Here is a 15,596-nt window from a genome sequence, read left to right as displayed (position 1 = left end):
GGGCGGGGCCCGTCGCCATGGCTGTGCCGCGGCGGTCACGTGCCGGGGGGCACCGCCTTCGCCGCTCGGCCTCAGCGTCGCGCTCGGGCGCGCGCGTGTCGTCACGCGGTGCTGGCCATGGCGGCTCCGGGGGAGCGCGGGTCGGGGGGCGCCGCCGAGGAGGCGTTCCTCACCTTCTACAACGAGGTACCGGGCCCTGCCCGCCCCGCTGCCGCCTCGCGGAGACGCTCTCCTGCCAGCGCCGGGGCCTTGGCGGGGCGGCGGCGCCCGCCTGACGGCGGGGGGGGGGCGGCCCGGCCCGGCCGGGAAGGGAAGGGAGGGAGGGGCCGGGGGCGCCGCAGGGGCCGGGCCGGGCCGGGGGGGCCGCGCGGGGCGCAGAGAGTGCACGGCCCTGCTCCTGCTCCTGCCCCTCAGCCTGCGCTGCTCCCCTTGGCCTGTGCGCGACTGGCGTGTGTGGAGCTCAGCATCGCCCACGGAAGGGTGCTGCCGATTTAATGGGGGTTATTTGAAAAAAAAAAAAAAAAAAAAAGGATTAACGTAAAAAAAAAAAAAAAAAAGTAAACTGAACTAAATTAAATAATCGCTGGTCAGAATAAAGCGTTTATATGCTTGCACTGGTGTGAGTAAACGTTTAATGGGCTCTCCTGCGGATGTTAGGTTCAAATTTTGCCGCAGGTATCCGAGGGATCACGATAACAGTGCTGGTGAAGTGTAGGAGTGAAATGAGGTGACAAAGCCACAGCAGTTGAGCGTAAGATATGTAAGAGGTGGACAGAAGTGTTTTTTTATTAATATTATTTATCTTTAAAAGGTAATGTTGAAATCACTGTCATGCTGTAGAATATGCTGAAAAAAATGTCCTGCTGCTGATGCTTGAGTAAAGTAACTACAGGTTTGGGAGATCCAAGAGGTATTATAAATTGTCGCACTGGATGGTAATTGGTATAGTGATCACACAGGAAAGCAGGTGAGCATGTTGTGATAATAAAGTTAATAAAGGTCTCTTCTGCTCTTCAGGTAAAACAAATTGAAAAACGAGACTCTGTTTTAACATCAAAAAACCAAATTGACAGGCTGACCCGCCCCGGATCTTCCTATTTCAACTTGAATCCTTTTGAGGTTAGTCCGAACATTTTATCCTCCTATCTGAACATAGCGTACCAAATCCTAGATCTAACAGGTATTTGTTTCAGTAAAGAAATGAGCATCGTAAAGACATAAATTTCTAAACGTAGATTACAGTGCTGAAGTTTTGTAGAATACAGGAGGGTAGTGCATATGTACTTGCTCTCTTCACTGTTTTATGGCAGGTAGAAACTATTCACATGCTCCTCTTGTTTAATGGCACTGGAAGATTGGGCAGATTAGTGCTAAGTACTTTCTGAATGAGAGTATAACAGCTACAGGTGTTATGCTGTCAGGTTCTTTTCTGACCACTCCTGGTTCAGCATTTACAGGTGTGTCTTTTATTATGGGTGTTCATTCCACTGAACTTGTGTAGTGTATAGAATGATAGCAGGGACTCTTATTTCTTACACTAGTGAGCAATTTTGGAGGAGTTCTTGTAAAACAGGTAACTCCATTGCACATTGTATTGTTTCATTCCAGCTACGGTCAGTTATAAATTAGTTTGAAAGCTTGAGGAAGACAGTTACACTTGGACAACATGGACAGCAAATGTGGACTACATTTAAATTTGATTTCCATGTAAATGTTGCTAAGATTTGTAAGAAGTCTTACTTGCCTTTGTCTTGTACTTCAGCGTTCATTTTTTTCTGTTTTGGCTGAAGTAACCATTGCCAATCAGAATTTTAGTACATTTCACATCCCTGAGTCGTAAGTGTTTTCCTGGCCCACTCTGTAATAGCTGGATAGAAACATTACTGTTACAAAAAAATGTGTATATCCACAGTATTGAGAAAAGTTGCATTTCTGTACCTGCAGGAAATCACTCTGTTTTACATTTGCATTGTATGCAGTAACATTTTTCTGGTTTGGAAAAGAGTATTGTGCGTACAGTTTTCTAACAACTTTTTTATGCTGCATTACTTTTGCTATAACCTACGCTGATGGCTGCTAAGTTAATGTATTTGTTTTCCATTTTCAGTAATAATGATATTTTTATTTCTGTTGGTTTTGCTCATGTAACAGTGATGAAGAATCTGGGAATACGACAATGGTGGAATAAACATTAGTTTTGTGCATTCCTTGGTAATTTTTTCTAAATTAGAAGTTAGGCTAGATGATTTTAGAGGTCTTTTCCAACCTAAATGATTCTATGATTCCGTGAAATGCAACATATTCTGGTGTTCTGGAACAGGATTTTCCTGTGGGTATTCAGAGAATCATGGAATGGTTTGGGTTGGAGGGGACCTTTAAGGATCATCAAGTTCCAACCTCCCTCCCATGGGCAGGTACACCTTCTACCAGACCAGGTTGATCAAAGTCCCATCCAGCCTGGCCTTAACAAATCCAGGGATAGGGCATCCACAGCTTCTCTGGGCAACCTGTTGCAGTGCCTCACCATTCTCATACTAAAGAATTTCTTCTTTGTATCTAATCTAAATCTACCCTCTTTTAGTTTAAAATCATTACTTCTTGTCCTATCACTTCACTACTTGCAGAGTCCCTCTCCTGCTTTCCTGTAGCCCCCCTTTAGGTACTGGAAGGCTGCTGTGAGGTCTCCCCAGAGCCTTCTCTTCTGCAGGCTGAACAACCCCAACTCTTTCAGCCTACCTTCACATGAGAGGTGCTCCAGTCCTCTGATGATCTTCATGGCTTCCTGTTGACCCACTCCAACAGGGCCCCAAAAGCTGAACACAGTACTCTGTGTAGGGTCTCATGAGAGCAGAGTAGACTTCCCTCAACCTGCTGGCCATGCTTCTTTTGGCACAACACAGGTTATATTATTGGCTCATACTCTCTTTTCCGTCCACTGAATGAGCTCCTTCCTGATATTGTCTTCATCTGCTTTTTTTTTTTTTTTTTTTTTTTAAATCTGCTCAGGTGCTTTTCAAAATCCTAATTTAAGGCTGGTTAGCCAGATCAGGATCAGTCAATTTATCATGTTAGTACTTGACTTGGAGAATAAGTCGTGAAGGCCATTTAAAAGTAGACTGTGGCTTTTCTGTGAAAGTGCTTTTCATTTACAGATTGTTAACGTCAGACCAGTGTGCATATGCAGTGAGGAGATTCAGTTGCTACTTAGTGCTTCTTATCAGTAAATTGATTGTCACATCCTTAAAGATCAGTAGATCGTGGGCTTGTTCACAGAGGCAAAACAGTAAGACTCTCCTGTCTTCTTTCAGAATGACAAAATCAGTAAATTCTTACAAAGTAGTGTGTTTCCTGCCTGATGTTCTCAGTTATGCATTGTCTGACAGTGTCCCAAACCACCATGTTCTTCGATTTCTGCTAAGCTAAACAACAGGTCTGACTGAAGGTTTAGTCCAAAGGTGGCTGTTCAGGGATGGCAGATGTCTGCACAACACTTGAGTATGGAAAGTACTGTGGCATAATCAATGGAATGTAGCATTGCTAAAAGCAGAATGTTCCAAACGTGCTTTCTCTTAAAATGTTTCTGTTTTCCTAGGTGAAAATTCATGTCCTGAGAAGCGCTCTGATGGCATGTGTTTTCTGGCATTGTGTCAGTATGCCAATGTTTAAAGCTTGCTGCGAGGAACCTGAAACATGCGGTGTACTGTTAAACTTCCTGTGCTGTTTTGGTCTCTTTAGGTACTGCAGATGGATCCTGATGCCACAGATGAAGAAATAAAGAAAAGGTTTCGGCAGGTATTTGGCTTTAGCATTTGAAGCCTATGGAAGGAGATTAGAAGCTCTGTTAAGATTTTGCGGCTGTGCTTGGGGACGAGGAAGGTGGTAAAATTCTATCTGACAAGTAGCCGTTTTGTGAAAAAATGCGTATAACAATCTTTGTATAAGTAAGGGGAGAGCTGCAGAAGGGTGCCTTGTCCATACATGGTATTCTTCTCTGTAAAATGTGTGACTATGCTAATATAAACTGAAATGCCCTCATATAACCAGTTTATTGAAGTTTACTCCAAAGAAAAGGTCAAAATCTGACAAATTAAGATCTGAGAATATCTTTTTTTTTTTCTCAAATGTATTGTCCTTGATCCAGAAGTTACCTGACTATATATAATTATTATTCCTTTTTTTGGTCATTTTTGATGGTTGGGCTACCTGGGACAGCAGCAGCCCTACTCACTGACTTTTCTTCATTGCTCCATGCAACACAGGAAACATCCCAGATTTGTTCTGCTGCCAAATCTGCAGGAGAAATTTGAGTCAGTACATGCAACAAAAAGATGTGATATTCAGAGGGTTGCATCTTCCCACCTGATAGACATGAAGAACTGACTTTAGACAGGAAGCTGCGCTTGCTGCCTTGTCCGGACAGAGGAACATAATGTGCAAAAGTGGTGATAGGATGTAGCCTACTCTTCATGGGTAATGGGAAGATAACCTATTTTTTGCTGAATTCTCAATTCTGCATATTAATAAACTGGGGCTGTCAGCTTTAGGCAGATAAAATACCACAAATAAATGTTTGTAAAAAAGTGCATGGAATTTTTTATTGAAGAAATCAAAGATATAAGTGCAGAACTTGGAATAGCCAACAGAAGGAGAAAGATACTGGCTATTGCAAATCACAGAGTAAATCAGCACTATGCTCCTCTTGGGGGACAGGGCCTTTTGCCTGTGAAGTAGCAAGTGTTGTGGGTAAAGTTCAGGAAGTAATGTTCTTTGTCACCAGTGTAGCATTGTGAGTGGTTTTGAATGTTACAGTAGGAAAGATGCAGATAAACTAGAGAGTCCGCACATCAGTGGCAAAAATAAAAGGTACAGAAAAAATAATGTCATATGGGGAAATTTTGAAAGAGCTTTTTCATCCTTTGAAAGGGGAAGATGGAGAATGTGTTTTTTCCAGTCCATTTAAGGTTGCACTAAAGATGGTAGCAATCAGTGTCCTATCTCTGAATAGCACAGGAAGAGTACAGGAGGAAGTTTCCTAAATTTTCAGTAAAGGAGCCTAAGGAAAATCTTACCATTCTTTTAAGTAGTTTAATATTTGAATAATGTTAGGAATGCTGGAAAACTTACTGGGAGATACTGAGTGAAAGATAAACTTTGGCTGAGAATGAACTTTGTAGATTTCTTTCTTCTTAAGGCCAACAGGTCACCCTATCATCCCTATGCTACTGCAGCTGAAAGGTGTTTGCGTGGTTCTGTATAACACAAGCCACTTTCTCAGATAGCCTATTTACTACAGGAGTTGTACTTGATTTTCAGTCAGAAATCTTTATAAGCTTTTACTGATGCATACCTCTACATGTTGTCAGCTGACTTGCGTGTATGCAAAGGAATGTGATCCCCTGTGATTACTTCTGTCTGAGACTATTTCTCTGCTCTCACAGAAATCTCTGAAGTAGTCTTTATCTTTTACAATGATCTTGATAGCAAGATCCTTTCTCTCGCAGTTGTCAATATTGGTACATCCAGACAAAAATCAAGATGATGCAGACAGAGCACAGAAGGCATTTGAAGGTAATGCTCTTGACCTCTTCTGGGCTGGTGTGCGAGAGTAGTTGGACTGCTATTTTTCTGTAGCTGGTTTAAATGTGTATAAGGTCTGAAGGCCCCACTGAAGGACAGAAGAATTGCTTTAGAGATGGATGAGGGAACAGATATGTGGGTTGGCATTTCAGCAGCAGAATTTCACTAGGTGGCAGTAATGGCGTTATCAGATCACAATGGGGACAAACATCCATGTGTTTCCAGGATTGTTCAAGAAAAAGCTGTTTAATATGTGCATTAGATTTTGTTAAAAAACATACAGCAGAAATAAGGTGTTAATTTTAGGCATCTGCTTTGCATTAACCGTGAGGATTTATGAACCTTAAACTTAACCTCATGCCTTGTAACTAAATCACTTGGTAGGACTGATGCCTTAACCTTATTAACTCCAGAGGTGTCTGACAGTCTCTGCCATTACTTCACACAAAATCCAATTTGACAAATAATATCGCTCACCTAGATGTATTGAAAAAAAAAAAAAAAAAAAAAAAAAACGCTCCAAAATCTTTGTAAAGAGCAATCTTGTGATGCCTTTTGAATTTGACTACTGGTGCTATTAATGTTGATGCTTTTTGTTAGCTGTGGATAAAGCATACAAGTTGCTGCTAGATCAGGAACAAAAGAAGAGAGCCTTGGATGTGATACAGGCAGGAAAAGAATATGTGGAACATACTGTAAGTATTCCATAGCTAGTCCTTTTTAATTTTATTTATAATTCCATTTTAATTTTATACCTGCTATATGTTTCGGTCATTAAAAGGTGGGCTGAGCAAAATTCATGGTGCATCTGTGCAGGTGGACTCTGAGCAAGTCAAGGCATGAACAAATGTGCTTTGTCCAAGACTGCTGTTAAGCTCAGTGCAGGATAATTCAGTGAAATTCAGTACTTGAAATAATTAGGTCAGACCCCGTGATCTGACCTAAATATTTCTTTTCAAGTCTGTGAATGAATGATGCAGTTCAGATATGTGTAGGTGAAAGAAAATAGGTGCTGACAGCTGGAGACGGAGAGGTTTTGGGGAAAATGGCCTATAAGATAAGGAAAGTAGCTCCGATTGCATTGACCAAGAGGTTAATTGAGTGATATGAGCACACTAAAACACAACAAACTTGAGAAAGAATATGATACAGGAGAACTCAGATACTATAAATCAAGGAACATTTTATATTCTGCTTGTTGTTGTTAGTCTTTCAAATATTACAAAGCAAAATAAACTTCCTGCTGGTTTGAATGGTACATATTGGGTATAAATATATCTTAAAAACAAACTAACTGGAAATGAAACAAAGGAATTGTGTTGGATGAATAGTATCTAATATAGTATTTTTAATTACTGCAGTTCATATGATAGTGATCACGTGTATGTTTATCTGGGCATAAGGCTGTGACGTTTTGATCTGAAATAAATCCAAATCAAGAACTTACTGTCATCTGAAGTTCTTCCTACAGAATACAGAACTACTTAGATACAATTATGGAAGCCCTGTAAAATTTTGTAGATTCTTATTTTCATTCTTAATCTTAAGGTGAAAGAAAAAAAGAAGCAGTTAAAGAAAGATGGAAAACCTCCCAATGTAGAAGAGGATGATCCTGAAGTTGTAAGTTACATTCTGTTCAGAGAGACTGGGGAGTACAAAATGTGTTTTGAGAAATTAAGAATCAAAACTGGTATGCAAGTATTTATTAGACTTGTTAGAGTGTTGCAAATTCTTTTACTTATAGAGAAGAACAAATTAAAAAGTCACTGTAGGAGTTCCATGTGTTGAGAAATATCTAATGTCTTTAAGAAAATAGGATGACTGTAATCTAAAGAGGAAATATATTATGAGACTGTGTAGCTGAGGGTATCCAGTACTTTCCTATGAGCAAGTCTTTATTGCTTGTCCATCACGAAGTGTTTTTGAATTGAATATCTTGTATTCTGAATGCTGGAACTATGACACTCTTTACTGTTAGTAGAGGTATGTATAATAACCCATTGCAGCATGTCTAAAATGGGCTTTTAGTGACAATTTGTGGTAAGAGCTGTTTGGTCTGTTTCTTGCATATAGTGTGTGAGGACAGATTCAGTGTTCTGCAACACATCATTTATGGTGTGACATAATATAGCTGCTCTTAGCTGGTTTCTAGTCTGAAAAAGTCAAGTGGTATTTGAGGCTTTAATAGTCTTAAACATGATTTAGATGTTTCTCAAACAATGAAACACATTAGTCTTACCGTATTCACCCCTTTTTTTCCTACAAAGTGTTTTTTTTTTTCACTTGGTATTGTCACAGTAACCCCAAAGCAGTCTTATTTTCTATTGGTTGTCTGAAGTCTCTTGCTGTTCTTTAATAATGAAAGGATCTTTTGTTTTAAAGTATACTGTTATGTCCCACTGGAAAGTCAGTGCTAGACTTACTAAAACACATTAAGAAGGCCTGCTGGGAAATTACCATCTGTACAGTGACCATTTTTTGTCAAATATCATGACGTTAAAGGACTCAACAGAAGACGTAAAAGAGCTTGAAATGAAAAGTTGTTTAGGCACAGATTCGTGAATACAAATGAAAATGTCACGTTAGTAGTTTTTTCCTAGTGGTGTTGGGGCCAGAATTTAATCAGTAGTGGTTGATAACCTATTCCATGCCTCTGCTATTAACTACAGTCAAGGCAGGATATGAGGCTATGTGAGCACACATATGCTTTACGTTCTTTTTATGCTTGTTATATTCTTAAGTAAAATAGACTTCTCTAACTGTGTTAATGTGCATTATTTTAAGATAAGATTTGTGTTCCACAGTTCAAACAAGCTGTATACAAACAGACAATGAAGCTCTTTGCTGAACTGGAAATTAAGAGAAAAGAAAGAGAAGCTAAAGAAATGCATGAAAGGTATGAGCAGCACTCTGTTCAGTTCAGGGTCTTCTTTTCCCCTCATACTTCCGTGGAGAATATTAGAAATCACAGAATCTGAGAATAGTCTAAGTTGGAACAGGCATTTGGAGGTCGTGTGGTCCAACCTCCTGCTGAAAGCACAGCCTCGAATTGGATTAACAAGGGGGTCCTCTGACACTGAGGCTCGCATACTTCAGTGATGTAGATTCCACCAGTTCACTGAGCATCCTATTGGTTGTAGAGGTCTGTGCATGAGAAATTCAAATAGGAAACTTGCTCTCCAGTATTTAAGACATTGGTATATTTGGTATGTTTAATATTCTGTGGAAGCAAGCCAAAACAGTCAAATGGTGATACACTTCTGCATGTTGTTAGCATGCAAATAATTGATTTTTAATTAAGTGTCAGAAATACTCTGTGCCATGTTGATCCTGAACTACTTTGTGTTTTGATCATGTGTTGCCTCAGTGCTTACTGTGGATGCACTTCATAGAGCAGGGCTTCGTTAGTGGTCAGTGAAGGCAGTCTGGGAGATGGTTACAAGGCACTACTTTGGACTACACATGAAAATTAGGGAGAAAAGTCTGTCTTTCTTACTGTGGATGCTCAAGTGTTTGTTAACACTATATTAATGTGTATGCTCAATCATTTTAGAGACTTACTGCTAGAATTTTGAAGGATTCCAACTTGTTTTGCAAGAGAAGATGACTCTGATTAAATACATGTGTGCTGTCAGTGGTGCCAAACCATCTTCTCTGCTCTCTCCATATTTGAAACAAAATTTTATTTGTTGTGCAATCTTAGTTGTGCGTATTTATCTCTTCTGATAAGCACTTTAATCTGCCAAGAAGTCAGAAGAGCTTTCTGGGACATTTTGAAAGTGTCACTGTGTTTCTTTAATATAGATGCTTGTGGTTCAAAACTTCTTTATGGTTTCCTTTCCAGGAAACGACAGAGGGAAGAAGAAATTGAGGCACAGGAGAAAGCTAAACGAGAGCGAGAATGGCAGAAGAACTTTGAGGTAATCAGCAGGTTAACTCAGGGTCACTTGCTGAATGGGCCTCAGCAATTCTTAGCCATGCTGCTGGAAATTCCCTAGCGAGAAAAAGAGAGACTTGTCTGCAAGTGTTGCAAGATAACTTGCATAGACGCTTAAAATGTTTTGCAGAAGCCTGGGTTTTGTCCTTGTACGGTGAGAAGAGCCCACTGATAGAGCTTTGATACTGGCTTTCCAACAGGTGTATCTTAAATGAAGTTGTATAGTATTTTTCAGCTCTGTCAGCAGCTTAGTCAGAAATTTGAATTACTTCTTACCCCAGGTCACTGGTGATCAGTAAAACTTAATTAAGCAGCTGTTCAACCACTGGTGTTGGATGGTGTTGATACTTTTCAGTCTGGTTGCTAACACTTATGCAATCTATATCTTATGCAGATATTAAAGACCTGAATGTCACTTCTCTTTGCCACTTCCACTCTGTATTCAAGGTTTAAGCGTATCAGAAGTAGCTTTGTGGTTGGTTATCGTGCTGTTATTCTAGGTGTCAAACCTACAGCCTGCCAAAACATTTAATCTAGCCTCTTACCTTGTTACACACCAGGGGTAAAGTTCTGTGACATGGAGGGCTGGGTGGGTATGAAGGAAGTTAGTAGTCATGTGCAGCACCTGCTGAAAAGATGAGCTAGACAGTTCATTTAAACCAAAACCTGATCCCAGGGTATGTTCAAGAGACCTTTTAAGAGCAGGGTGTTTAAGAGAGAAGTGTATGGGCTGGGTTGGCATCCTGTGGAAAGCAGACAGTTGGGATTTTTCCAGAGACACCTCTGGGCAGAGTTTGTCTGTGTCCATATACTATATAATATGGATGGAGGAAGCTGGATATTCTGGAAAACACTGAATGGACTGCAGTTATGTTGAGTGTGCTATGAGGTTTTGTCATGTAATGGCAGACAAAGAAATGCATGTGCCCCTGGTATTCTGCTGGCAGAAGCTCTGTATTCTGTGGCTGTAGTGGCTGGAGAAGTTGGGTGTTGATGCTTTACAGATGCAGCTGAGGAAATGTGAGAAAGTATTACAAGCAAAACAAGCAAATAATGATGGACCAAACAGGAGAGCTGCAGAGCTATTGGTACTGCAGCCCTTAGTACTAGCCAGTACTCAACTACTCCTGGACAGCTGAAGCTCTGCTTTTGCAGAAAAGTATCTTCTCCAGCCTTGCTGGTGACCACTTAATCCATATGAGCAAAAAAAAAATTATCAGAGCTAGGTGCTAACATCCAAAATGGATCATCTGAATCTACAGGCATAAGAATTATTTCTGCTAGCGATCATTGTTGAGGGAAGGTAATTAGAGACAAAATAACACATGATTTCTTAGCTGCTCTTGTATGTGTCCTGACTCAGTATTTGCCTTTACAGTATATCTGAAAGAAATGTGTATGATACAAATGTTATTGCTTGGAATGAAGCTTAAACCTTAAGGAAAAAAAGACTAAATTGATGTTATGCAGGTTTTTTTTTGTTCGTTTGTTTTATTAAAAAAAAAAAAAAAAAAAGGAACCCCAAAGGTGCTTGAGCTGTACCACTGTACTGCTCTTCTGTGGTTTCTTGCTCCTGGTGATTCCGGTCCTTGTCTGCATATTGGATACCTAGTCTGGTTAGGTGTCCTGTCTCTTTATCCTAAAGACCTGTATGATTTGTGTATGTTCTACAGTGTTGCTAAATCCTCATAGGAATATCTCTGAAGCTATTCATAGTCTGCTTTGAGAGCTGAGTCATATCTTGATGCACCATAGAAAAGGAACAAGTTGGAATGTGTTTCCGCCTCCATTGCTCCCAATGCAATTCAGGATACCCTTAGCCTTTTCTGCAGCAAGGGCATGTTGCTTGTGGTCAACTGTGTCCACCAGGACCCTCAGGGCCTTCTCTGCAGAGCTCCTTTGCAGCTGGGTGGTGTCCAACATATATTGGTGCCTGGCGTTGTTCCTCCCCATGGGTAGGACTTTGTACTTCTTGTTGATCTTCATGAAGTTCTTACTGGCCCATTCTACAGCCTGTCGAGGTCCCCCTAGATAGCAGCACCAATCCCCAACGTATTGGGGGGATCCCAGCTCTGTGTTGGTTGCAAACTTAGTGAAAGTGTATTCCATCCTGTCTTTGTAGAATCCTGCACCTGGGAAGGAACAACTGCATGTATTAGTACGGGCTGGGGGGTGATCTGCTGGAGAGGACTCTGTGGAGAAGGACCTGGGGGTCCTGGTGGACGACAGGTTGACTATGAGCTGCCAGCAGTGTGCCCTGGTGGCCAAGAAGGCCAGTGGGATCCTGGTGAGCATAAAAAGGAGCATGGCCAGCAGGTCAAGGGAGGTGATCCTCCCCCTCTACTCTGCCCTGGTCAGGCCTCACCTGGAGTACTGTGTCCAGTTCTGGGCTCCCCGGTACGAAAAAGAAAGGGATCTCCTGGAAAGAGCCCAGCAGAGGGCCACAAAGGTAATACGGGGCCTGGAGCATCTTCCCTATGAGGAAAGGCTGAGAGACCTGGGTCTGTTCAGCCTTGAGAAGAGAAGACTGAGAGGGGATCTTATTAATGTTTACAAATATCTGAAGTGTGGGAGAAAGAGGGATTTGGCCAACCTCTTTTCAGTGCTTTGTGGGGGCAGGACAAGAGGCAATGGTCACAAAATGGAGGACAGGAAGTTCTGCACGAACATGCGAAAGAACTTCTTTACGGTGAGGGTGACGGAGCACTGGAACAGGCTGCCCAGGGAGGTTGTGGAGTCTCCTTCTCTGGAGATACTCGAGGCCTGTCTGGATGCCTACCTGGGCAACCTGCTCTGGGGAACCCCTGCTTTGGCAGCGGGGTTGGACCCAATGATCTCCTGAGGTTCCTTCCAACCCCTACAATTCTGTGACTCCAGATTGCTGGTATTGACCGGCCTTCTCCTGTATGGCTGCAGAGGAAGATGGGAGTGAGAACAGCTATCCTAGCCTGAGCCTGTGTGTAGTACCACTATTCCAGGCACAGATATATTCAGAAGGACCTTGAACATGTGGATTGTACAGTGAAATGAACCATCCCTGGGCTTGTTCAGTCCTACTGTGTAAAACCTTCAGCCTGTAGGGATTGTAGCCTGGGTTTGTGGGGTATGAGTTTATTAATTTATTGAGGGGTTTCTGCTGCTCAGAGGATAGACTGGGAAGAGGAGAAAAGAGAGCACCATAAGAGACCTTTTTTTATTGCATCTTTGTGGTGAAGCCTGTGGCAAAAGTGTGAGAGAAGACAGCAGTATGTTTCCCTTCTCTCTTACTTCTCTCTGCCTCCAAGCTGCAGCACAAAGAGAACTGTCACAAGGATGTGAGAGTAAGAAAATGGTGCATTATGGGCTGACAGATTGGGAACATTCATTGGAGATGATGGTTCTTATTTGCTTTGTACGTCAGAGGACTCTCTAAACTGTAATCAGGACTGCACATTTCAAGCTGGTTGCTTTTGAAACAAGAAAACAGTATGCTACTTACACTGGTGTTCATGAGCTCACTTGTGGTTGTACTGTGCTGCATCTACTGCTCCGGCTCTTTACAATGTCTGTATGTTCTGGCTGCCGGGGTGCTGGGTAAGGGGCAAATTAATCTCTTGAAACTGTTACACAAGGGATGTTTTCTGGATCTTGAACTCCTTAACCCTCTAGTTCCTCTCTGTTTTTCCCAGGAAAGTCGGGATGGTCGTGTGGACAGCTGGAGAAATTTCCAGGCAAATACTAAGGGGAAGAAAGAAAAGAAAAACAGGACCTTCCTGAGACCTCCCAAAGTAAAAATGGAGCAGCGTGAATGATCCTGGCAGCACTGCCCAAGTGCAGATCCTCAGTCCCGTCCCTGCTTTTAAGGACTCATTGGCACCTAGAGTAAGAATTGCTTTTTAGTAGACTGTTTCCAGTACAATTAATTATTGGTCAAAGTATTTTTTGTACTCTGTCCATTTGAACTAGGGCCATAGTATGAACCCAGCCAGGAACCCGCTACATGTAGAATACTTGGCTTAGGAGTGCCCCGCCATTATTGCTGTCCCATCTGTCTGCTGACCTGCAATTCAGTGTTTTGTACTTTACAGAGATTGTGCTGTTTCACCATATTCATTTCTAGTTTGAGAGCTGAACACAGTGTCAGAAATGTACCTGTCCAGGCGTCATCTTTCTCAGCAAGTCCAGCTTTGGAAAGGTCCAAACTGACTCTGGGAATCTGCTTCCAGCACTGTGCAGTGCAGCTGACCTGCAGTTAAAAGTCCTGCAGCTCCTCACTGAACTGAGTGATGCTTGGAAGGACCCTTCTCCCCAAGATCTGATTTCCAACTGAAAAAAATCCCAGCTCTCAGCCTTTGACTCCTGTTAATCTCAGACCAGTTGGTCACTTTCTGTGAAGGAAAAAATAACGTCTCTCAATTAATAGTTAAGTTGCAATGGTCTGTATGTAAAATAAATTTTTACCCAAAGTAACTGTTCTTTCTGCATGGAATTATTCAAAAATACAATTGCAAGTGTGTGAGTTGAGTGGTGGCCACTGAGATGTTACTCCTGCTCAGCACGAACACTTTCCTTGGTAAGATATGGTGGATTTAAGTTTTAAAATCCTACTTCAGGTGTGCATTTAAGTTTTGAAGAGATTCTGAAGTATTTAAAGGTATTCCAAGTGGAGTATAGTACAGATTCACATGTGCCTGACAATCTCCTCTGGAGACCTGTGGCTGAGTTTAGAGATTCTTCTCTTCTCTCATGATGGCAGTTCCCATACCTGGTCCTGTTGGTAGCTGCCCCCATGAAGATACGGCTTTTCTTTCTCCTCACTGCTCCCTTCACTTGGACTTCATCATCTATACCCTTATCTTCAGTTGAGTTCAATCCTTTGTGCTGTTCTTTGTGCCTAAGGCGCGGTTGAGGTTTCTCTTGAGGAAGATTGGATCCGCTGCCCTTGAAGAGATGTGTCCATTTTCTAAAGTCTCAACCCATAAGTTTTGATTAATAGCGTTCTATTTCTGCATGCTGCAGAGGAGTGACATAAAGTTGCTGTGTTACCATACAGATTTTCCTGCAGAAAATTGCTTTTCTTACAGAAAGTAGCTTCCAAAGAAATAGTGCTTTCTGACAGGGCCCAGGGCTTAGATGAATTTGCTGAAAAGCAGCTGGTGTGTTCTCCACTTGCCTTTGTTTCTTCTTTTCCTCTAATGAACTGGGCTGTGTGACTGAATGTAAAGTGAAACAGCTTTTCCTAATAAAACTAAGGTATTTTGGTGTTTTATACATAAACTATCTCTTAAAACAGTAGAATGTGATTCCTATTTTCTGTGTAAATAGAAGAATACAGTTCTTTTTACCTCATTTGTCCTGCTAGGTTTAACCTGATAAATTGATAGCTCAAGCTGAGCCTCAGGGGTCAAAACACAGCTTAAATAATATGTTGATGACATCTGGGTGACACACAAGAGCCAAACAGTATTTAGCAGTAGACTAAAGTGGGCTGATAGGTATGGGAGACTTTGAACTATGCAGCATGACTGTGTTCAGGCACTGAAATTCGTTTTTGTTGGCATAGCCCATTCCCTCTTTAAGTGGGAACACTTCGGTGGGACACAACTTCTTATAAAGGCAATAGTTACACAAACTTTCTCAGGGGAAAATGTTAGTTAACTGTTGTGGTGGTATCTCTGAGACAATTCTGCTTCCTAGATGAACAACTGTAAGAAAGGAATGGTGCTGGGTGGTAACACAGAGAATTAGAGCACTGCTATGTGAGAGACTCCAGCTGGAGCCTCTCACGCAGAGGACATGCTGTCCCTCTAATTTGTCTGGCTCTGGTTCCCCTGTGAAACTACATGTATTTCTAACTTAGAGATTTCTCCAAGTGACTTTTTCTCCCCGAGTCATTACTTTTGATATTGAAATATTGGTCTTTCTGGTAGCATTTCCTTTCATACAGTTTAATGTCTTTGCTGACCCATGGTACAGACCTTTCAGATCTCTACACATTTGTTTTTTTCCAGGTAGCTTACAATGAGCCCCACGAGAACTTAAAATGCTTTTAAGACCCATGTTAAGCTTCTGGTTTTGCTTCTCCGATACGTAGGTGGTTGAG

At 41.7% G+C, this 15,596-nt stretch overlaps 1 protein-coding gene across 1 annotated transcript; it reads left to right on the top strand.

The window, feature by feature from the left end:
- Positions 1-55: 55 nt before the first annotated feature.
- On the top strand, positions 56-14,629 carry DNAJC8 (DnaJ heat shock protein family (Hsp40) member C8). The gene is made up of 9 exons (XM_084300474.1): positions 56-186; positions 1,018-1,119; positions 3,736-3,792; positions 5,502-5,568; positions 6,178-6,272; positions 7,126-7,197; positions 8,382-8,473; positions 9,422-9,497; positions 13,183-14,629. Exons 1-9 carry the CDS (start codon positions 118-120, stop codon positions 13,303-13,305), a joined length of 753 nt encoding a protein of 250 aa, XP_084156600.1. The 5' UTR covers positions 56-117; the 3' UTR covers positions 13,306-14,629.
- Positions 14,630-15,596: the final 967 nt, after the last annotated feature.

The sequence above is a fragment of the Netta rufina genome (genome assembly GCF_964035555.1).
Source record: "Netta rufina genome assembly, chromosome: 23".
Taxonomy (NCBI): Eukaryota; Metazoa; Chordata; class Aves; order Anseriformes; family Anatidae; genus Netta; species Netta rufina.
This window is presented reverse-complemented; position numbering and strand designations above follow the sequence as displayed.

What these genes read in the sequence shown, in the direction of transcription:
- DNAJC8 (XM_084300474.1), top strand. Translation starts at nt 118, where the DNA reads ATGGCGGCTCCGGGGGAGCGCGGGTCGGGGGGCGCCGCCGAGGAGGCG. An exon ending in AGCACAGAAGGCATTTGAAG is followed by an intron (nt 5,569 to 6,177) that starts GTAATGCTCTTG and finishes GCTTTTTGTTAG; the next exon opens with CTGTGGATAAAGCATACAAG. An exon ending in AAGAGGATGATCCTGAAGTT is followed by an intron (nt 7,198 to 8,381) that starts GTAAGTTACATT and finishes TGTGTTCCACAG; the next exon opens with TTCAAACAAGCTGTATACAA.